Source organism: Drosophila elegans, unplaced genomic scaffold (assembly GCF_018152505.1).
Source record: "Drosophila elegans isolate 14027-0461.03 unplaced genomic scaffold, ASM1815250v1 contig_476, whole genome shotgun sequence".
Classification (NCBI taxonomy): domain Eukaryota; kingdom Metazoa; phylum Arthropoda; class Insecta; order Diptera; family Drosophilidae; genus Drosophila; species Drosophila elegans.
The window spans coordinates 12,056,202-12,079,735 of record NW_024545863.1 but is presented as its reverse complement, the minus strand read 5'-3'; the positions used below and the strand labels follow the sequence as shown (position 1 = coordinate 12,079,735).

At 41.2% G+C, this 23,534-nt stretch overlaps 3 protein-coding genes and 1 non-coding gene across 6 annotated transcripts; 2 read left to right on the top strand and 2 right to left on the bottom strand.

Moving 5' to 3' along the window:
* Positions 1 to 5: 5 nt before the first annotated feature.
* LOC108137497 (ubiquitin domain-containing protein 1) lies at positions 6 to 3,808 on the bottom strand. The gene is made up of 5 exons (XM_017259213.2): positions 3,643 to 3,808; positions 3,390 to 3,514; positions 3,047 to 3,296; positions 1,841 to 2,081; positions 6 to 1,683 (listed from the first exon to the last, which is right to left on the bottom strand). Exons 2-5 carry the CDS (start codon positions 3,472 to 3,474, stop codon positions 1,510 to 1,512), a joined length of 750 nt encoding a protein of 249 aa, XP_017114702.1. The 5' UTR covers positions 3,475 to 3,514; positions 3,643 to 3,808; the 3' UTR covers positions 6 to 1,509.
* A 1,444-nt stretch (positions 3,809 to 5,252) lies between these two features.
* On the top strand, positions 5,253 to 22,993 carry LOC108137471 (chitin synthase chs-2). Of its 3 annotated transcripts, none has more exons than XM_017259176.2 (11): positions 5,253 to 5,333; positions 13,564 to 13,759; positions 14,364 to 14,607; positions 14,964 to 16,193; positions 16,257 to 16,527; positions 16,590 to 18,520; positions 19,192 to 19,368; positions 20,264 to 20,464; positions 21,123 to 21,488; positions 21,554 to 21,655; positions 22,277 to 22,993. In XM_017259176.2, the coding sequence occupies exons 2-11, from the start codon at positions 13,617 to 13,619 to the stop codon at positions 22,445 to 22,447; spliced, it is 4,836 nt and encodes a 1,611-aa protein (XP_017114665.1). In that variant the 5' UTR covers positions 5,253 to 5,333; positions 13,564 to 13,616; the 3' UTR covers positions 22,448 to 22,993. The 3 variants fall into 3 exon arrangements, with proteins under 3 accessions (XP_017114665.1, XP_041565063.1, XP_017114666.1); XM_041709129.1 differs by lacking the exon at positions 19,192 to 19,368 and adding an exon at positions 19,454 to 19,630 and having other exon boundaries at positions 5,262 to 5,745; XM_017259177.2 differs by having other exon boundaries at positions 5,262 to 5,745.
* Positions 10,426 to 10,498, bottom strand: Trnar-ucg. The gene has a single exon. It is a non-coding gene; the product is annotated as a tRNA-Arg (tRNA).
* Positions 11,408 to 12,362, top strand: LOC108137472. Its single transcript, XM_017259179.2, has one exon. The coding sequence runs from the start codon at positions 11,514 to 11,516 to the stop codon at positions 12,297 to 12,299; it is 786 nt and encodes a 261-aa protein (XP_017114668.1). The 5' UTR covers positions 11,408 to 11,513; the 3' UTR covers positions 12,300 to 12,362.
* Positions 22,994 to 23,534: the final 541 nt, after the last annotated feature.

Here is a 23,534-nt window from a genome sequence, read left to right as displayed (position 1 = left end):
ATGGGTACCTATGCAATCAAGTGTTCTTTATTTTCATTACATCAATAATTGTTTCAACTTTGGCAATTACACTCTCGTGCAGTGCGGTACAGAAATGTATCAAATTATGAATGGCTTTACGGCTTCAAATACAATATTAAGAAATTTTAAAACAACGTCAACAGTGGAATATATACGGTCATGGGTTTTCTTATCAACTGACTAATTTATTAGTAAAATTTCATTCAGGTTTTTATTTGAGATGTGAAAAAAGGATCGAACAAATTCATTAAAAATAAAGCGATGCTGAATTTCAACGTGGTTTTTGGATTCATTACCACTCTACACTCGTTACTGAATCAAACAAACACTTAAAACAAAGAGTTTCGCCGCTTTCAGCCTTGTAAGTGCTAATATTAATTGAATTGTTAATTAACTTGGAATATCGTCAATAAATGCTTTATGGTTTTTTAACGCACTTAAAACGGACATTTGACGATACCGCAGTTGTAGTAGAGGATATTCATGTGCTTGAGAGATAAATAAATACTCATTCCAATTTCTTGATTATCGACTCTATAAGCAAATTAAATCATATACATTTATAAGGTACTTGGGTTAAATCTTCAACTCCCTACCTCGCCTTCGCTTCATCTCTCTGCTCGCGATGTGATCCTCTCATTCGTGTTAACTACATTTGAGCAAGTAATATGCTTAACAATTTGTGTATTCTCTGGGTTTTGTCACAATTATGTTCATTCTCATAATATTGTGCTTGGCATTTTGTACAGTATCAAAAATTGTTTGTTGCATGCTTTCTATTACGGCCAAATACTACAGTTCTTGTTTATTTTTACATTACATATACATTAGGCAAATGCTCTAGCACTCGCTTACAATTAGTTAATAGAGGCCTTTCATCTTGGTTTTTATAAAAATGTACATATTTTTCAATAGAGAAGTACCCGAAAAAGATCTCGATTACTACACTTAACATAGCAGCTTCTGTATACACTCGACTGCCTAAATCAGTTGCATTATTATCAAGTAATTATTATCAAAAAAATATATGTAAGTTTATCATTTATATATCTTATAATCATTTCCCATTCCGATTTCCCTTTCTCAGCAAATTGGCTTCTATCTTTTGTTTTTCACATTTTATATATATGTATATATACATATATATATATATATATATATATATTAAACAAAGCATAACAAGGCGAACAGCCACAACAACAGCAACAGCAACAAGGCAGACAGAGCCACAACTTGCAATTGTTGCTTATTTTGATAAATGCAATGAGTATACTGTTGTTGCTGTTGTACCCGCTGATGCTCCGGTGTTTGCTGTACATTCCCCTTAAGGTTCCTTGTGCTATAAACTGAGTATATGGCATTCCTCCGCCTGCGAATGCCGCTGCCCGCTTTGGCCAATAGTTGTTGCTGCTGCTGTAGTTGCTGCTGTCGTGGCTCCTTGCTGTTGCTGTTGCTATTGCTGTTGACTAGTGGGGTTTGACTGCGCCGCTAGCTGGCGTGCGCCGTACTTGTGCTGTTGTCGTGGTTGTAGTGCTCCGTGTTGACAATGACCTGCACCACGTACCCCTGGTGTATGCTGCACTCGTCGATGGGCACCTTGTCGCCCAGCAGTTTGCCGCTGTAGAACCATCGCTGACAGCAGGCATCGACAGACTCCGCGGCCTAAAAAGTAAGAAATAAGTTCATTTAAAGTTCATTCAAGATAAGTCGATAAACGAATTTGTTCGATAAAATGTCTTTTTGACATATATTTGCACGAGTACCATATCCATTTGCACTCTACAAGCAACGGATAAGTGTGTAGAGTGTGTAACCTCACCTGAAGCTTCTTCTTGCACTGCCCAACGGTGTCCTTGGAGTACACCGGCAGTTTAACATCAGTCATGGTAGATGATATGCGCAGCTTCAAAAAGATCTCGGTGCCTCCATCGACGGGCTCCGAGTATTCGGCAGGAGAGTCGCGTCCGTTCTCCTCCTTAACGATATTTATGGGATACGAGAGACAGTAGATGGGCACCTTGTACTGGGTGCCCAGCTCATCGTAACATTCTGTGAGGTAGCTGCCAAAAAAAAAAAAAAAAAAAAAAAATAGAGCATAGATCAGTAACTGGGTGGGCCAACCACTATCATTATCTTATCGAAAGTCCCCCAGCCAAACCAAAACAAAATATGTCACCCAATCGAACCAAACGCTAATGATTCAATGCCAGGTCGGTCACGTCTGATAAGAGCCTAGATAGCAGCGAAGTTACGTAGGGAGCGACCATCAAGGACACTGGCGCATGCAACGCCAAACGTAAGGGAAGGGTCAGCACTGCATTTAAATAAATACGGTCTACAAAGCGAGGCGAGTGAGCGTCACAGAGTGTCAGTCAAAAATCGATGTCTAATAAAAACGTTACTGCGGAAATTTGTTGCGTATGGTCGACGCCTGAGATACTCTAAACGGGGAGTACGTAACATAGAACTTTCGCTTTTGTAAATGTTAACTGATTCAGAGTAAAGAAAAAATAGTATTAGGAAATTACTATTTTCATATAACCATTTGACCAGCTCCACTATTTCTATTTTGTTTCCGAGTCGCGGGGTTTCCTGCGCTCATCACAAATTAATGATACCCCCGTGGCTTCCAGTAAAGGATACCAGCAAATCGCTGTCATGCATTAATGGAGTTATGGCCATGTGAAATCTCTATATACATTATTGATTTTCTGGACGATGGCAATTAGCATGTCATGTCATTAGGGACTTCGCCGGGACGGATATGTTTTAGAAATTTATAAACATCCTTGTGTGAATTCTGTAGTTTAAATTTTGTATGGCTCTTTTCGGAAAGTAGCATTAGAGGATAAAAAACATATCAAATTATGTCTTGCAAGACGGTTCTTCACCTTACACTGTGACTACAATAGCTTGGGTAATAAAACGAGCTCTCCAGATGTTACAAATTGTTTTAACTTAACCGAATCATTCATATCATACTGCGAAAACGCTTCAAAGCCCTTAAATGTGGGGGTCAACTCACCCATTCGGGACCGAGACATTGGCCCCGTCCAGGATGGCCTGGGCCATCTGGAAGTCGAGGCCCTCGGCCGCGTTGGTGGCCGCCCGCAGCGCATCCCAGATCTCCTTGCGGCCGTCGAAGGCCGGCGCGGTGTCCCAGAACTCGTCCCGCTTGGACCGCAGCTGGCCCTCGGTGAGGGGAACGTCGGATCGCCACCGGATGGTCTCGTGGCAGAGCGGTCGGTTCTTGCGCGCCGCGCCCATGGCAATGCCTGTCGTGGTGGATGGGGAGATGTGTGGGTGAGATGGGGGGAAATACATGGCATATACAAGATGTATAGGCATCGGCATCGAAGGCCACTCACCTGCACTGGCCGGACGCGAGATGCTAGCCGAGGAGACGCTCATCGTCTCGTTGTCGGGGTTATGGCGACACACACAGGCGCCCATTGTCTCACAGTCTGCTCCACTCCGCTCCCGTATGAAGGATCTATCGGGCGATATATATGTACATATATGCACATGAGTATATGCACTCATCTGTAGGGTCACGTACGTACACCAGTTCCGGAAATTCGGAATCGGAATCTCGGTGTCGTGCAATCCGATATAACTCACCTCCGCCCCGCACAGCCGCCTTGTTTGCCTAGTTGTCTATATTACGTACACCTTATTTTTGTGCTCAGCTATCGGGACGGCTGTTTATTTTTATTATTGTTGCTTTCGCTGCCTTCTTTTCTTTTATTATTTGTGCGACACACGACCAGTGTGACCGCAGCCGTAGCGCCAAAACAAGACAGACTGCGGGTTAAATGGCACTAAAATATACCACGAGGATTTCTCGAAATATACCGGAAACGGTATTAAGGTAACTCTTTGGTATGAAAATATTTTTTTCAAAAGCAGGGGTACTCCATTATTTTATTTTTTGTGAGTACTTGAACAAGAGTTTTCGCCTAATTTGTTTTTATACTGCCTTTAACAAAAGAAATATTTCTATACTAAAGTAACAAAAATCATTTTTATGAAGTAACTTTTGTTTGAAAAATTCTACTTTCTTAACGGCTTTAAATAAAGCTTTTGAAGGAAGGCGGAAAATAATTAAATGATCTCTCTCTCTCATTAATAACATTTAAATAAAGTATTTGCAACTATAGATATTCATATATTCTTTGTGCCGTCTTTCATTTTCAAAACTGTAGAGAATACTTAAAACAAATGTGTACGAGTTCCAAGATATATTGGTATGGTTTTAACTAGTAAATTAGATAGTCGCTATAATTCATTACAGTCGTCATCGACCTTGTGTACAACCATCGATATATTAAAAATTTAAAATTGTGTAGGGACGACTTTTTTTATTTAATTCATTATTATATATTTTGGCATTTAAATTATCAGAAATAAAATATGCCACATAATTTAATTTATGTAGATATACAAAAAAACCTTATGTGTTTACTTCAAATAGAGAGCATTCCAGCAATTGTATATCGATTTTTGTCGACCCGATGTTGCGCATGCTCAGTAAGACATTCCAGGCAACAACAACGGTAAATGCAAGTGGATGTAATTGTAATTTTCAATTGCTTCCAGCTGCAGCGCTCTTTCTCTCTCTCATCCAGCTCTTGCGCTCTTCGATCGCAATATTGGAGTAGCATTAATAAAAGACGCCAACAGAAAGCTGTAGAAATGAAAAAAACCAGACGACCTCGACCAAAGTTGTCGCAAAAACAAAAGAAATAAAGACATGCAAATTAAAATCCAACACAAATGCAGTGTGGGAAGGAGTAAATTGACTGGAGAAAAAGGTGGTGAAAACGAAGAGAAAGATAGTTATTTTTATCTATTATCTAAAAAAAATAGTTCAATTATTTTTAAAGTATGATACTTCAAAATGTACATTTAGAATATGAACAATACATTAATTACTTTATTTAGAAATATTGTTTTTCCCTTTTGCGGTTTTCCTTTTAATCTTGCATAAAATAAATCGTGAAAGGATATGAGGTATTGGTATACTGTCAAATGCGCATTTATTTCGAGGACCCAACTTGGTTAACCGTTACCACTCACCACTCCAAAAACGAGTAAGAAACAGACAGCGGTCCAAGTAAAAACAAAATAACCAGCTTAAGCTCTCATAAAAATTCACTTCCAGCGGCAGCGCAGCGACTGCGCCGCCGACTGCTGCCACTTCCAGTGGGCAAAAACGAAAGACTTCAATTCAGTTTGGCGAAGACAACGAACTCGAAAAGAGGTGCGCGGACGACAGCGAAAAAGAAAGAGAGAGAACGTCTTAGAAAACGGTACGTGCGCGCATGCGTGTGTCTGTGTGTGGCCAAAAGCGAATGAGTGTGTGTGTGTGTGTGGGCCAAAAGTTTAGTGCAGCAACAGCAACAATATAACCAACACACGAGCAACAGGCCAGTCGAAGAGAAGAAGTTAATGAAAAGAAATCAAATACGAAATTAAATTTTGAAATCAGTGGGCCACGCAGGCGAATCCGCTGAAAGAAAGGAATTTGGCCATAATCCGTGCAGTGAAAAGTGTCTCAGTTCGGAATTCCTCAGTTCCATATATGCCCAGAAATCGGAATCGGAGCAGCATTCATCTGGCCAACTCTTTCACTCTCGCTATCTGTTGGAGACAATAGAGCGATCCGGTGGTCTTTTCCTTTGTGCCATCTCATCGCCGTCATCCGATCGTCAGAAAGCAACGGTACAATTCTCTAACCATAAATCTGCATGTGAAAGTTACGGATCTCTTTCTATTTCGTTGGCAGCTTCTCGCTTTTCTTTTCTTTTATTTTCTTCTGCTTTTGCTTCTGCTGCTAACGGGTTTTGTTGGCAACACTTTTGCTTTTTACTTCACAAGCTGCAGCCAATTTGCTATTTAGCATTTCGGAGCTGGAATTAATCTGCGTTGTTTGCGGATCACAAAACCCGTTCGCCGAAATTTATCAACACACCCAAAAGCCAAGCAACTTGTTCTATAAATTATGAATTAAATTAGCCAGCCAAGGCGAGTAAGATGTCAAGATTTTCTTGGCATTTAGCACATTAAGGGAGGGGTTTGCTTTCACAGGAAACTGCCAGAGCGAAATGTCACCTGACAGCGGTTTTCACCTGGATCATCTCATTATTGGCGAATACGTCCACTCATCCGCTTGGCATTTTCAATGGGATCCGCTCAGACGCCTCCTCTTGAAGATTCTGTTTCGGTCTCGAGGTCTCTCTTCTCTCCAAGCTTCTTCAGCTGCTTGCTCATTTAAATTTTGCTCACAAATTTCGAGTGGCTGGCAGCCAAACAAAAACCTCTGCAAATAGTCAATGTTTATTTGTTTTCTCTCCATATAGCAGGTAACTGTTGTTTGGAACATAAAAGAGTAAAGCCCGCAAAAAACTTTCAAAGTCAATGCTAAAAAAATGCTTCCAACTGCTTTCCCTTGGAATTTATCAAAAATATATATATCTCAAATTTATATTCACCTCTTTTTAGAAAACAATTTTCAATTTTTAAGTAATAGATGTACATTAGGGAGGCTTTTTTTATAAGGAATTGTAAGCCCACCATTTTAAATAGTGAATATTGGTGCAAAATAAATTAATTAAATATCCAAACATTTTTAAATGAAGTCTATGGCCTTGCGCAATGGTCTCATAGTTTCCATAAAAATTACTCATACGGCACGTAAGCAAGTATGAGTTTTGGGCAAGCAAATCTTTTCCCAACAGAAGAACAGAACAATTTTTTTTGGGTCGAAAGCTGAATTCCGTTTTTAAAGAAACAACGGACCGTCCTTTGCTTTAAAGGAAACTTCTTTTAAGCCGAACCGTGTTTGAAAGTGCTCAAATTTTTGCCAAGATGCTGGATACCGAATGGAACAGCTAGGAAATTCGAGCAAGTTTAACGAATATATATATATCATCGCTTGCTTGATTTATATGTATCTGTATTCAATAAAAAAAATACACAAAAACTATGTCATTAAACATGACAACTCATCGGTGACTGGATAAGTCTTTCAAAACCCCAAATTAAAGACCAAAAAAAAAGACAAATCATTTTCAGGTCTCTGGAAACACCAAAGTAAAAGAAACACCAGAAATTAAGTGCCATTTCCGATTCAACTTACGCATTACGTAAAAACCAAACATTAAGCTTCACTGTGACTCATTCCACATAATCAAAATGGCTTGATTCAATTTTGATTAATCATGGTTTGTTTTATAGCAGTGGCATATATCTAAGCAGATCTCACCTGCAAGAAATCAAATTTTCTGCAATTGAATGCATTTTAATTAGTCGACAACAGCACAATGCCAAATTGTATCCCAAAATGAACATGACTCATTCACTTAAAAGTCAAAACGGTTTTAATATTTGCAGGAATATAACGGTAAAAAGTTTACAGTCAAACAGAATGCTAAAAGGTTAAAAAACTTGAAATAAATGAGTTGCCTTGAAGTTGAAAATGTCTTTAGAGAAAAAAGGAAAAATGGAAATTATTTGTTTGTGTGGCTAAGGGATATGAAGAGTTGGTAAGACAACATCTGTAAGTTTATTTATAAAATAATAACATAAAAATAAATATGTAGTTCAAATATTTTTTTATTAGTAATCTACAGCGAATAAAAATTAGTGTAATTTTAATTGTTCCTTTGGAAACAAGAGCACAGGAATTTGTGTTTTTCAATTTCCAAAACTATACAGCAAAGAGTCTAAACAAAAACTTCAACTTAACATGTATTATCAGTAGGATGTTAATTGCAATTTGTTAAACAATATAAATGTGATAACTGATAGTGCACAAAATATCTCTAAAAATGAAGACGTGTTTAAATCAATGAAATAAGCTCTTTCAAGTTTCCTAAGCGAACTACCGAGCATAATGTTAGGTGCAGCTTCAAGATAGATTGCCTGGCATCTGCAGGTATGAATCATCCGCTCGAATACCATACTGGTTCTGGTATTCCTGCAATCGAATTGCAGGCAACCTTCAAGCAACTGCGGCTCTCCGCTGTGGCAAGCGTAAATCAATAGCTCAAATGGCCAATCCCAGCGAGCTGACCACCGCACACTGAACCCACACCCATAAGTGTCCCTCCCCCGCTTCCCCAGTCCAATCCAATCTTGGCCATGTCACCATTGTACTCTTGGCTCGTTCCGGCTTGGTTCGCAATTCGTAATTTTTCACATAATGCTTGCGATTCGACTCTTATTGGCGCATATTTCTTGGCCGCAGCTTGCTGGTTTTCCTATAGTCCGCCGAAAACTGGTTGTCCGGCAATCGACAATCGGCAATCGCAACATTCGGTCGGCAGCTGGTTGGCGCGGCCGGTTCGATTGCCGTGTTCCCGTTTTTACTAGCTGGCTTAAGTGTAGCAATCAATTTATGCGCCAGACCAAGCAGCCCCAACTTGAATTTGTATCTGTATCTGCTTTGAAACGCCAGTATCGCATAGATTGTGTTCGTTTATTTCTATAACATTTTTTTACAAGTATCTGACTTTCACTTTTTTTCTGTCTTTCTGTCTGTCTGTCGGTGGAGCGCAGGTTTTAATTGTTCGCCTTCTTTGGCGGCTTCTGACTTAGCCCCAAACCAAACCAAAACGCTTTTAGCTACACAGAAAAAAATGTTAAGTTGAATACAAATGATCTATTTGCCTCTTTTATTTGAGATATTTAAATATTAAGGACACCCTGCACTTTTGTTGTGTATCGATACAAAAATTCCATTATTTTTAATAGGATAAATAGGATCGGCTGTTAATACTGATCAGCTAAAGCCATAACCTCTCCAAAAATCGTTGGTACCTTCATGGTTTGGTATGCCAAAAATGCCAAGTTATCAAGAAGCCAATTTTTAGCTATATTTTTCTGTCTGTAACTTTAGGTTTGTGTATAGCTTTGTCCATTTATGTTACTATTTTACTATATATTTCGTTTAATAGGCATTCACTTCGCTTCTCTCCCGCCCTCAATGCTTCACCTCTCGCCTGGCGCTAATGTGATTATTACAACAGACAAAAATTATTAAATCACCAAACGCCTGCAGCTGTGTCCCATTGTCTATTTCGGTGGGCAGCACAAAAGAGTTTGGCTCCATGCCGCTCCAAGACCTCCAGTTAGCCCGCTCCAGTTTGCCTTCCTGCCCAACCGGTTGGCTATCGGAGATCTGTACGAGAATACATAAGAATATGTTCGTTTCTCCGACTTCTCCAATTGCGGAGCCGTAATCCTTTTCGGGCTCGATCTTTCTAGCCCTCGGCGTTGATTTAACGCGCCGACTTGAATGCTTAATTTGTTCTGTATTTATTGTCTTGAATTTTCTGCCACTTAGGTCATATTTGGTATGGCGGGCACGTCTGGTGTGTGGGTAAAAGTACTCCAATGTTGAGGCTGGCTAGGGTTAACCGAGTTCATTTTCCGGTGGATATACAAGTTAGCTCAAACAGATTTATTCTTATTTTCCACTATTTGAAAATGACGTTCTCTACTGTTCTAATGAATCTTAGATTTTGTTTCCAATATTATAAATGTGGGTTATTACCCACTTTCGCAATATATTCTTTTTTTAAAATTTTTGTAGAAGTAACTGACCATTTTTGACCCATTCTGAATATAAATTAATTTATATAGCAGAAACAATTCGGAAAAGTCTAAAAAATTAAACAATCATTCAAGTTTGACTTAATTGGTAATCATCTCAAATCAAAACCATGGTTTCCGAAAATACATTTAAATTAAATGCTAAATCAATTTTTCTTTTAAATTCTGAATAATTCGAATTTTTGCAATGGCCAATCATATGTAAGCTGCCACCTAAAAGTATTTGACTAAATGGTCACATTTTTTGTTTGGGACCAATAAATTTCTCCTAAAATTCCAAACAAGTTTCTAAACAAATAGATTTAATAGATCTCGTTAATCTCAAATTTAAAGTTTAAATCAAATTAAAGCTACTGAATAAATTATTAAATTTCTTTCTAAGCAACTTTAAGATATCTATTAAAGCTAGTTCATAACAAATCCAAGTTCAACTGGTAAATAAAATCCGTTCTTGTGGACATTTGACATTTAGAAGATTCGAGGGAAGTCAAGATTTCTGTTGGTTACTCATTGGCAGTGGTCAATTAAGTCGTTTTTGTTGTTTTGTGCCCGATGGTTGCTCAATTGCGTATTTTTCCCATATTAAATTAATTTTTGCATTTTGTGTTGCCAAAGAGTTAAACAGAAAACGGGTTTTTATTGTGTTTCAAAACCAAGGAGAGTTGACTTATCGAATAGATAAAATATGCCAAAGTAGTTACTAAATCAACTCTAACGACCTAGCCAAAGTTAATATTTAAAAAAGAAAAGGTAGCATACAAAAAAGTGCATTTTAGCTATCAGATGCGACCGTGACAGGACTCGAACCTGCAATCTTCGGATTCGAAGTCCGACGCCTTATCCTTTAGGCCACACGGTCAGGTTGAAACGTCACGTTTGTCCCTGCCCTATAAAGCCCGAAACGGGCGCATTGCCAGGAAACACTTTCACCACACTTTCTCCACGAAAGCATCCTGCCACTCTTCTAAGTGTGTGTGCAAAAGCCACCCTTACGCTCTTGTAAGCTTAAAAATTATGCGTTCCTCCTTATTCATATGTGGGTGTGGGATGTTTTCGTCCTTTGGGGGTGGTTCATCCTGCGACACGATACTCGCTTTGTGCGCAGAATCCTCCACAAGGGGGCCAGATGCAACTCACAGCATCTTTTGGACAACCAGCTGTTCCACTTACCGCCCTAGCTGATTGAGGTTAAATGAGTTATTTAAAAAGTAATACAAAAAAAAATTGAAAGTAATACTCATTAGCTGGACTGCGTGACAGAACAAAATATAAAATTAAGAGCTCAAAGCCAACTAGATCTCAAGTAGATTCGTTTGACTTGTATTATAACTCTTTGAAATTCGGTTGGCTTTTAACAATTTGGTATCAAGCTACTGTTATTAAATTTTTGACACTCTGCATGCATTCAAAAGATATTGAACAAATCTTCAAAAATACTTTGTATAAATCCACAACAAGCTTAATAATCGGGTTGTAATATGTATGCCTTATAAGATATAAATCTGAATCACGGCTTCTTTAATTGTTTTTTTTAACAGTTACAACTCGACTATTAAACTGCTTTGAAATGGCTTACCACACTTACCACATTCTTGACAATCTTGGGACCGGTTTTTCAGAAGTAGATTTTAGAAAATCATATAGAATTTTGCAATTTACAAGCTATACGGTTTTACTGTTTAGAGGAGAAAATGGGCCTTGAGCAATTAAGTTACAGAAGACACATTTTCGTTAATTTCCAAGCTAGCTTTTTGATTGACTTTCCTAAAATTTCTACCGTTTGTAAAATCTGTCAAGTTGACCGTTTAGTTTAGTCATAACATAGCAATGCAGTAAAAGTATTTTCAAATTTAAAATTCCCCTCAAGAAAGATCATGACTCAGTCCGATTCACCAACCTTCGATGTGACCCAGTTGAGCAGTTTCGCACTGTGCAGCAAAGGGGGCGTCCAGCTGCCTCCGCTGATGCTGAAGGGTCAGATCCGACCGGACCAAGTGGCCAACGCTCGATTTCGAGTGGTGGAGGCCGATCGCCGACCACTCAGCGATCAGCGATTCAACGCGCTAATCAAGCGGCTGGTCAAGTGCTTCATGTCGGAGGTGGAGATCACCAAGCGGCTGCGGAAGGTCACCGCCCGCCGGTCGGTGCATCCGGCGGACCTGCAGCTCATCCGGCACTTGGAGGCCCTGCGTCGGAACTACGAGACCGAACGATCCGTCCTGGTGGTGAAGCTCAGCCTGGACAGCCGGTTTAATCTGTACGCCTCTCAAGCCACGCGGGTTGCAGAATTCCAGCCGAGCAAGTCAAGCAAATCCCAAAAGCGCTATCCCCTAGAAACCCCTTCAAAGAGCGATAATATACTACCAATAAAGAGCCGCAAGAGGCAAAGTGGAGGATCAGGATCCGCTCCCAGGGGATTGCTTAGAGGACCCATAGTCTGTAACCAAATCGAAACTCCCGTAGATCTGTCCCACCGACTCAGGGAGAAACTCTACAGACTGCAGGAAACATCCGAGGCTCCGTTGGAGTCCGCCGAAATCAAAGAATCCTCCCAAGACACTGCCATCCTTTCGCCAAGTTCCCAAGTTTCACCCAGTTCTTCTGACATATTTTACGATATTCCCGAAATGGAGGATTATGATTTGCTCTCCCTTTCTTGATACTGAATTCTCTTCTCTTTCAAATACTACAGCAAAAAAAATAATAAACAATACTAAAACGACAAAGGTTTTAACTTTGGGATTGTTATCTGTATATCTATAAATTAGTAGTTCATGTAGTTCTGGATCTATATCTATAATGAGTATATCTATAAATGAGTATTTCAGGTACTTCTTGATCTTAGAAATTCGATTGCTAGTTTGAGCTGATTAGTTAATCTGATCGCTTTTTTCTTTCTAATCAAAAATGACTTAATGTTTTCATTAAAAACTTGTTGCGGAAGTTATGTTTAATGAAAAATCACAAATTGGTTGCAAAGGTTTAAATACCTTTATATATGTAAATTGTTAAGTAAATTAGCTTACAACCCATTACTCCTCCCATCGTTCAGCAGCAATACCAATTGAATACCGTCTTCAATTTGCCTCATAATCATAAATATTGCATTCGGACCAGAATCTGGCACAAGGCCTCCATTGGCAGAACAATACGAGCAGTGCTGGCAACTGCAACTGCAATTCAAACGAGTAATCGTACTTAATTACCATAAAAAGAGAAGAAGACCCAGGCAACATCGGCTTCAGTTCCGTGCCACATGTGGAACAACTGAGGCGAGTCCAAGACTCGAGTTATGCATGCAACTAGCTCAGCCCCAAACAATTTCTTAGATCACTCTGTGCTGAAAATTACAAAAGTGAAAGTGAAAAAAAGCTGGTGAGAAAAATATGGAAGCGTTCGAAATCATGGGCAGAAAGATGTAAACTAAATCTCAGAGATGCCTGAACCATGAGTCACTAGTTTGATCTACATGGCAAAAAAAAGATGAACTCTTTTATATAATTTTATTATTTTTCTAAATACACAAGTTATAATCTTAATTTTGACTCAAAACCTTAAAGGACATTAGTCGAACTTTTAAATCTGAAAACACAAATCAAAACTTTTGTAACTTGATTTGAATTTATGATTACTTTTACTCCACCTGCATGTTGGTTAGACTGATTTTTTTGAAATGGCTATTTTCATATACTATGGAGTTGAAAAACATAAAGTTTTGAATGTGCATTTTACAGCAGCTTTCAAGGTTCATCTTGGGGCTTGAAAAGAAAAAAACCCAAACCGGTCCGAGGGCGGAGTCAAAGGACGCCTGTCCTTGGGAGCCGTTTACCATAGCCATAAATTACAGGTCCATTAAAACCGGCTTATCGAACAATCGCAGCCTGGGCTCAATTACTTACCACTCTCCCCTCCTCCACTTTGCAGCCGAACATTGGCCACTCCGCCCCAAGATTGGGGGCTAGCAGCGACCGTGGGAGATGTCTGCGATGCGGCATCGCCCGATGGCCCCGCCGGGGCAAGGAGCCGGAGCGGGAACCGCCGGGGAGCACGGCGACAGCGATGACAACAACTTCACCGACGACGAGAGCTCGCCGTTGACTCACGACATCTATGGCGGCAGGTAGGTCTCCCTCTGGTCTGGTGGCCAAATGTATTCCGATCGTTGGTGGCCAACTACAGCGAAAAGGCAACCGGAACCAAAGTGTCTCGTTCAGACAACCGTAATTAAGCCCCGCTGCGACAGCGATTGCTTCACAATCACTTTGAAAGCAGGGCGGAGTCGTAGTCGTAGTCGGGGCCATAAAGTGCCGGAAGTCAAGATCATCCAGTTGAGCGGGCATTGCAAAAATCATAGATCAGTGGTCCGCGAGGTGATCGAATTAATCAATCGGGATCGATCTATAAAAATTTTGTATTAAAAAAACTATTTTCCCTTTCAGTCACAGTAGATAATTTTTTTTTTAAATATGTTATGCACATCTTACCATTTAAAAAATAAAATTTAATCATCTTTTATTTGATAACTTTACATTTAAATCAATTCAATAAACGCTTTTATACAATTTGCTTATTATTGTAAATTAAGAATTGAACCTCAACCACGTTTTACCATACTCTAAAAAATATGTTAACTAAAATTGGTAGATTAAATTGGAAGAACAATTATAGCATTATATAAGCTCCACCTTAAAAAACTTAAAACTCCACTCACATTAACATTTCAGCCAACGGACCATACAGGAGACAAAGGGTTGGGATGTCTTCCGGGATCCGCCGATCAAGATTGAGACCGGATCGACGGCGAACCAGGAGTGCTTAGAATTAACCGTCAAGATCTTGAAGATCTTCGCCTATATCTTTACGTTTATCGTAGTTTTAACCGGTGGCGTCATTGCCAAGGGCACAATGCTCTTCATGACCTCGCAAGTGCGCAAGGATAAGAAGATGGAGTACTGCAACAAAGACTTGGTAAGAACATAAATTATTGCTTCAAATTTGAACTCCGAGTATATCAAAGATACATTTTTGCATTGCTTTATGTAATTTATACCATTTCAAATAGTTAATTTAAATGAAATCAATCAATTAATACTTGAACTACATTTTGTTATCGAACTGTATTTGATAACTCAAGTAAAAAAAGCCCATTTGAATGGTTTATAGCTAAATAAATAAGGTAAATTCATATCAGAGAGAATCACTTTTTGCTAAATAAATTCTGATGAAACCACTTGACTTGAACATGAAATGAATATTTTTAAAACCCTGATTAGTGATAGCATAATGACTAAGTAATACTTTCTTCTTGTTTTTTCCAAACTTAGGGTCGGGACAAGAGCTTCGTGGTGCGTCTGCCCGAGGAGGAGCGAGTGGCCTGGATCTGGGCACTACTGATAGCCTACGCTCTGCCCGAGATCGGGGCCCTGATCCGATCCGCCCGCATCTGCTTCTTCAAGACGTTCAAGGTGCCGCGAACGGGGCATTTCCTGTTCGTCTGGCTGATGGAGAGTCTGAGTGCCGTGGGCATGGCCCTGCTGATGTTCGTGGTCCTGCCCCAGATCGATGCTATCCAGGGCGCCATGCTTACCAACTGCCTGTGCGTGGTGCCGGGCATCTTTGGCCTCCTCTCACGCACCTCCAAGGAGGGCAAGCGGTTCGTGAAGGTGATCATCGACCTGGCGGCGGTGGCGGCTCAGGTGACGGGTCTGGTGATCTGGCCCCTGCTGGAGAACCGGCGGGAGCTGTGGGTCATCCCGGTGGCCTGCGTAATGATCTCGTGCGGCTGGTGGGAGAACTATGTGTCGCCCCAGTCACCGCTGGGCCTGGTTCGAGCGCTGGGGCGCATCAAGGACGAGATGAAGTACACTCGGTACTTCTGTCACATATTCCTATCGATCTGGAAGATCCTGCTCTTCTTCACCGTCACCCTACTGATCTACTCGGCGCAGGGCGAGGAGCCCGGCAACCTCTTCTCGATGTACGGAGATGCCTTCGGACCCCACAAGATCGTCGTCTACGAGCTGCCAGCGGGTCTGGGCGGAGTTCTGCCCGACACTTTGGAGTCGGCCAACATCGACACCGTGGACGTGGATGCCGCCTACAACACGGTGGTGTATGTGCTGCTCCTGCAGATATTCGGCGCCTATCTGTGCTATATTTTCGGCAAGTTTGCCTGCAAGATCCTCATCCAGGGATTCAGCTATGCCTTCCCCGTCAGTCTAACTGTTCCACTGTCTGTCACATTCCTGATTGCCGCCTGTGGCATCCGGATCGACGATCCCTGCTTCTTCCATGACACCATTCCGGACTACCTGTTCTTTACGAGCCCCTCGAATTTCCGGTTCAATAACTTTGTCACCGAGCAAATGGCCTGGGCCTGGATCCTGTGGCTCCTGAGTCAGACCTGGATCGCCCTGCACATCTGGACGCCCAAGTGCGAGCGTCTGGCCACCACCGAGAAGCTGTTCGTCCAGCCCATGTACTCCTCGCTGCTGATCGACCAGTCGATGGCGCTCAACAGAAGGCGGGATGATCAGGCGGATGTGAAAACAGAGGTGGGTTAACTACCAGTACTTACTGCAATACAAAACTTTCAATACAAAACTTTTCCCTTTCAGGATCTCTCGGAGATCGAGAAGGAGAAGGGTGACGAATACTATGAGACCATATCGGTGCACACGGATCGCTCTTCGGCCCCGAATAAGCCTTCGATAAAATCCTCGGATAACATCACACGAATCTACTCCTGCGCCACCATGTGGCACGAGACCAAGGACGAGATGATTGAGTTCTTGAAGAGCATCATGCGGATGGACGAGGATCAGTGTGCTCGGCGTGTGGCGCAAAAGTATCTTCGAGTTCTCGATCCGGACTACTACGAGTTCGAAAGTGAGTGGAGCTAAGTCATTCAGTGTATAACTGCACCACAGCTAACCGCACTGTCATTTCAGCCCACATCTTCTTCGACGACGCCTTCGAGATCTCCGATCACAGCGACGACGACATCCAGTGCAATCGCTTTGTCAAACTTCTGATCGCCACCATGGACGAGGCTGCCTCCGAGATCCACCAGACCACGATCAGGTTGCGTCCGCCCAAGAAGTACCCCACTCCCTACGGAGGACGTCTGGTGTGGACCCTGCCGGGAAAGACCAAGTTCATTACCCATCTGAAGGATAAGGATCGCATTCGTCACCGGAAGCGTTGGTCGCAGGTGATGTACATGTACTATTTGCTGGGTCACCGCCTTATGGAACTGCCCATTTCGGTGGATCGCAAGGATGCGATTGCCGAGAACACCTACCTGCTCACCCTGGACGGCGATATTGACTTCAAGCCGAATGCGGTCACCCTACTGGTGGACTTGATGAAGAAGAACAAGAACCTGGGCGCCGCCTGTGGACGCATTCATCCCGTGGGCTCGGGACCCATGGTGTGGTACCAGTTGTTCGAATACGCCATTGGTCATTGGCTGCAAAAGGCCACGGAGCACATGATCGGCTGTGTCCTCTGTTCGCCCGGCTGCTTCTCCCTGTTCAGGGGCAAGGCCCTCATGGACGACAACGTGATGAAGAAGTACACCACACGGTCGGATGAGGCTCGTCACTATGTGCAGTACGATCAGGGCGAGGATCGTTGGCTCTGTACGCTGCTCCTGCAGAGGGGATATCGGGTGGAGTACTCGGCTGCCAGTGATGCGTATACCCACTGTCCCGAGGGCTTCAACGAGTTCTACAACCAGCGACGCAGATGGGTGCCCTCGACCATAGCCAACATCATGGATCTGCTGGCGGATGCCAAGCGCACCATCAAGATCAACGACAACATATCCCTGCTCTACATCTTCTATCAGATGATGTTGATGGGCGGTACGATCCTGGGACCCGGAACAATTTTCCTTATGTTAGTGGGTGCCTTTGTGGCCGCCTTCCGCATCGACAACTGGACCTCCTTCCATTACAACATCGTGCCCATCCTGGCCTTCATGTTCATCTGTTTCACCTGTAAGTCGAACATCCAGTTGTTTGTGGCCCAGGTCCTGTCCACGGCATACGCCCTGATTATGATGGCCGTCATCGTGGGTACGGCCTTGCAGTTGGGCGAGGATGGAATAGGTTCGCCTTCGGCCATTTTCCTGATTTCCATGGTGGGCTCATTCTTCATAGCCGCATGTTTGCATCCCCAGGAGTTCTGGTGCATAACATGCGGCCTGATCTACCTGCTATCGATCCCATCTATGTACCTGCTGCTCATCCTCTACTCGATCATCAACCTGAACGTCGTCTCTTGGGGCACCCGCGAAGTGGTGGCCAAGAAAACCAAGAAGGAGCTGGAGGCGGAGAAGAAGGCCACCGAGGAGGCCAAGAAGCGGGTGAAGCAGAAGAGCATGCTCAGCTTCCTTCAGAGCGGGATCGGTGACAATGGTGACGAGGAGGGCTCCGTGGAGTTCTCCCTCGCCGGACTCTTCCGCTGCATATTCTGCACCCACGGCAAGACCTCCGATGAGAAGCAGCAGCTGACCTCCATCGCCGAATCGCTGGACACGATCAAAACCCGGATGGACACCATCGAAAGTGCCGTGGATCCCCATGGCCATCATGCCTCTCGACACGGCAGAAGGCGAACGACCTCCAGTGGCTCCAAGGATCACCACTTGCTCACCTCGGTGGCGGAGAAGTCGGGAGACGAATCGGACGAGTCGGATTCGGACACATCGGCGGAGCCCAAGCAGGAGCGAGACTTCCTTACCAACCCGTACTGGATCGAAGATCCGGATGTGCGCAAGGGCGAGGTGGACTTCCTCTCCAGCACCGAAATTCAGTTCTGGAAGGATCTCATTGACCAGTATCTCTATCCCATCGACAACGATCCAGTGGAACAGGTGAGATTCTCCTCATAATTATTTATTTCAGGATCAGATTTTCGGATATCAAAAATTCGTAAATTGTTTAATTTAATCTGGATTTATAACTTATTTCAATCAGTGAACATTTTTTTTTATTACGAAACTTGTTTTAGTCCAAGTTAACATTTTAAATTTAACCATTTCGATGGAAAACTTTATTATTAATTTGTTTTCCAAACAATCAGTAAAAATCAACCATTTTCAATTATGCTAGTTACAAATTCAACTTAAACACTTTTTTTTTGCATAAAATAATATCGTATTTTGAGGGTTTAAATTTATTGTCAGATAACGCTAGTACCCTAAAACACATTATCTGTTGAGCATTGATATCCTTAAAGTCGTATCATTTTATTATACATAGTAAAAAGAGTTAATGCCTTGAAAGACGTAAAAAATTTCGTTCTTGTCTCGACTATATTCAAAGTCATCCTAATAAATCACAAAGAAAACTAACGAAGCTTTATAAAATATATTTTTTTTTTTAAGTTAGTATAGTTAGACGTTTAAGAGAATTAAAACTTCGGCTTGCCGAGGCCAACCTTTTAGATTGCTGTGGGTATTTTCTGTGAAAAAACTCGCAGACCGAAAGAAAAAGAAAACAAAAGCTAACCACCCAACCGCTGCATCGGATAACGCTCTTGTAGGCCCGCATAGCCAAAGATCTGAAGGAGCTGCGCGACTCGTCGGTGTTCGCGTTCTTCATGATCAACGCGCTGTTCGTGCTGATCGTGTTCCTGCTGCAGCTGAACAAGGACAACATCCATGTGAAGTGGCCCTTCGGAGTGCGGACGAACATCACCTACGACGAGTCCACACAGGAGGTAATTGCCAACGTGGCCGACCGCACTAACACAACTCTTTTGGTTTATTTCTTTCTTTGGCACCACGATCTGAAATGAAACGAAGGCCCGTATTGCCTCCGACCTGATTGAGCTGCGTAACAAGTCGGTGTTTGCGTTTTTCATGGCCAACGCCTTGTTCGTGCTGATTGTGTTCTTGTTGCAACTGAACAAGGACAAATTACACATTGTTTGGCCGTTGGGCGTCAAAACGAACATTACCTATATCGAAGAGACATCTGAGGTTCATAAAAACAAGCTTTATTCGATGTTATATACTACATACCACAACTGTGCTGTCAGTGTTTTGTCTTACCCTAATCCTCTGGATGGGTCCTCTAACTCCCTGCCTGTCCTCTTTGTTTCACTCTAAATGTTTACTACCCTGTCAACATGTCACATCACCCAATCAGCTAATGATGTTCTTTGTTCACGGTTACCCCCGTCTATTGAGCCCCATCCTAATGGTTCCGGCTTTATATATCATACGAATGCATCATGTAAAAACAACAGAACAACATCCTGACATTAATGCGGTTCTAACAGTTAGGCCCCGAATGAAAACACCGTAAACTGTAAGCAAAATGTATATCCCCTTCTGAATAATCACCGTTCTGCACATGCCCAGAGTTATGACAAGCATGTTCATTGTTCCTCCAGCATCAATACAATATGTCCCAATATATATTTATTACCAATAAACCCGACATTTAACAAAACTCCCAAATGGTATCACACCTCAACCTCAACATGCCACAATCACCGACAATTGGTATCAAGATCAGCCATTATCCAAGCCCAAAACCAATCGTTAAATGTCACTAACCCAAAACTAGATTCCTCAGGCTCCTCACTAATCCCGTGACTTTTCCCTTAGGTCCACATCTCCAAGGAGTATCTGCAGCTGGAACCCATTGGCTTGGTGTTCGTGTTCTTTTTCGCCCTCATTCTGATCATTCAGTTTACGGCCATGTTGTTCCATCGCTTTGGGACCATTTCGCATATCTTGGCCTCAACTGAACTGAACTTCTGCAAGAAGAAATCCGAGGATCTTACACAGGATCAACTAATAGATAAGGTACGTACTCTTAAATGTTAAATTTATTTATTTTTTAGTAATTCTTAGAAAATCAATATAGAATATACGTATAACTACAGTAGGAGCAGTAGGGTTAATATGTGTAAAACAAAAAACACCTATTTTTTGGGAATTTTCTTTGACGAAACTGTAAAAATCTTTTAGTTCACAGAGAAGTAATGAATAAAATGGCACGGGAGCAATTACTCAGACTGTCTCGGAAAAAGATCATAACTCGGTACTGAAAAATCCGAAATTAAAAACCAAAACTATATCGTTAGATATTGGCCGGTATATTAAAATATAAATTTTGAACTTTTTGGGTACACTTTAAAGGAAATAACTTGGCTTTTAGCGAACAACTATGTTAGTTTTTTTTAAGAATTAAAAATAACACAAAATTAAAAATATATAACTCAACGTGAGCCTTAGCTCTCTAGTGCTAGTGAAGAGAAAATAACTATCCATACCCTAGCTAAATTGGACTGTTGTATTCTTAATATACTTTTATTATAATTTTCAAAAAAAAAACCTTAGCCTTTAAATTTTTGAAATAAATTTTAAAAATTTGTGGGTGAAATTGTTTGATTTAATTTATGTGATCTAACCCATTATTTATGATATAAATGTCCAATGTTTAATGTTTTACCCCATTCAGCATGCTGTGGAGATCGTTAAGAACTTGCAGAGGCTACAGGGCATCGATGGGGACTACGACAATGATTCCGGTTCCGGGCCAGATCGCATAGCCAGGCGAAAGACCATCCAAAATCTGGAGAAGGCGAGGCAGCCGCGTCGCCAAATCGGCACCCTGGATGTGGCTTTCAAGAAGAGGTTCCTGAAACTCACTGCCGATGCGGAAAATAATCCAGCCACGCCCATTCTCACCCGCCGCCTCACAATGCGAGCCGAGACAATCAGGGCATTGGAGGTGCGAAAAAATTCGGTGATGGCCGAAAGACGGAAGTCCGCCATGCAGACATTGGGTGCCAAAAACGAGTATGGGATTACCACGGGTGCACCGGTAAGATCTGGAGTTATTTTAACACATAATAAGGCTTGGCCACTGACTCTTGTCTCTTAATATAGATCAACAACAATGGAGCCCTTCCCAATCAAAGAAGTGGCCGCGTTTCGAATGCCGGCATCAGCATCAAGGATGTATTTAATGTAAACGGAGGTGCTGCAGAGGTAGGATGATATTATATTTTATGCTTTTCAAAATATTTATTTACATCCAAAAAAAAATTAAAGTTTAGTTTTCATAAGTGTTTCTTGAAAATAAACTAGAGTCAGTATTAAAGTATATGTACTAATTCAATACTAAATAGTATAACACCTATATTTTTAAGGTTTAATTTCTATACCGAAGAGTCTTTAACTGTAGTTTAAGGTCCTATTTTTAAACCACATAAGTTTTATTTTGATACTTTCGTGCTATTAATTTAATACTCATCTTATTGAGCAATTTTTTATACCCAAAAGTTTAAAATGCATTTAACAACAGTATAGTTTCTATGACAATTTGGGTATAGCGTAAAACGAGGCCTTAATATATGTAAAACCAATGAAAAATAAATATATATTTTTTAAGGGAAAAATTAATAGGGACAAAAGATAAAATGTTAAAACAAAAATATGACATTTTTTTAATATAGAATAGGAGCCATATCGTCAAATAAATATTTCTTGAAATGTGATTTAGATGAATTGTTGCAAAAATTATGACTTCAAGGTATACAAAAGATTATCAACGAACTTTCAATACCCTTCTGTTGTGTCTAAAATAATAATTCTTCTTTCTGTTTAAAGCAAATTTACGGCTCGAATGGGGGCGGCACGATCAACCAGGGCTACGAGCACGTGATTGACGAGGACGGCGACGGCAACTCCCTGCGGCTGACCACCCGGAATCCGCATCCGCACCACCAGGTTTCCTGGGGACAGAACACCAACGGCGGCAACGGAACCGGTCGCCTGTGAGCTAGCCCTTACATCCTAGACATAGTGCTAAGCTAGACCTAGACCTAGAGAACTTGTTAACGAATTCCGCCTCTTTCCATAAACTGCCTAAACGTAAGACTAAGCCCACACCTAGAGTTGTGGAGTCAGGACGAGATTGTGTTGTATAGTGTGTAAATTAGGGACGCGAGAGAGAGAGTTTCAGGACGTGGAAGGATCCTGACGACACAAGGAACATTATGCTTAGCTAATCACACTGCCAGTGCCGATGTGCGTTTGTGCGTGGGCAGATGCAGATTAATCGGTTGCCCACGGCGGCAACCACATTCATACGATGTACTATACTATCATTTGTTAGGCTACGTTTAAGTCAATCCCCGTGTGGATCCATCTGGACACACGACCAGTGCATGCTGACACAAAATACTCAATACTGCAGCAGAGAGATGACCTATTTATAAATTCGACATTACGAAGATACATAGTTCTCTTTAAATAATTAATAACTGACAATTTTATGGATTGTACAACTTTGATACGACAATTAAATACAAATATTGAATGAAACAATTGAACAAATTAATTAAAAGAAAAAAAAAAACAAGAAAGGAACCAAACTTCGGCATGCCGCAGTTCATATACCCTTGCAGCCAGTGGAAAAATTAAATATTCTTAAAAACATTAAAATTATGATTTACTTGCGTATATGTCTAAAAGAATTGAAGATATGATGATTTGCAGCTCTATTTCCGATTTTAATAGAATTAAAAGCGTAATTCTGAACTTTCAAATTATTAACAAGTCAAAAAGTATTTAAAAAAAAAATTACAAAACAAATTAGTTAAATTAAAAAAAAAATGTTTTTTAATATTTTTATTGTTTTTATGGGAGCTTTATGATATTGTTGAAATTTCAACCGTAATTCCGAAATATTTAATCATTACAATATGTCGAAGAATTAAAAAAAATATTATTATTTTTCCGATTGTTCCTATGGGACCTATATGTTATAGTCGTCCGATCCGGCTCGTTCCGACTTATGTTCTACCTGCAATAATATATATATTTTGGTAAAGTTTCATGAAGATAGCTTTAAACTGAGGGACTA

Coding starts and splice junctions, on each gene's coding strand:
- LOC108137497 (XM_017259213.2), bottom strand. CDS start 3,474: ATGGGCGCCTGTGTGTGTCGCCATAACCCCGACAACGAGACGATGAGC. Junction 3,297..3,389: donor CTCGCGTCCGGCCAGTGCAG/GTGAGTGGCCTT, acceptor CCACCACGACAG/GCATTGCCATGGGCGCGGCG. Junction 2,082..3,046: donor AATGTCTCGGTCCCGAATGG/GTGAGTTGACCC, acceptor TTTTTTTGGCAG/CTACCTCACAGAATGTTACG.
- LOC108137472 (XM_017259179.2), top strand. CDS start 11,514: ATGACTCAGTCCGATTCACCAACCTTCGATGTGACCCAGTTGAGCAGT.
- LOC108137471 (XM_017259176.2), top strand. CDS start 13,617: ATGTCTGCGATGCGGCATCGCCCGATGGCCCCGCCGGGGCAAGGAGCC. Junction 13,760..14,363: donor CACGACATCTATGGCGGCAG/GTAGGTCTCCCT, acceptor TTAACATTTCAG/CCAACGGACCATACAGGAGA. Junction 14,608..14,963: donor AGTACTGCAACAAAGACTTG/GTAAGAACATAA, acceptor TTCCAAACTTAG/GGTCGGGACAAGAGCTTCGT.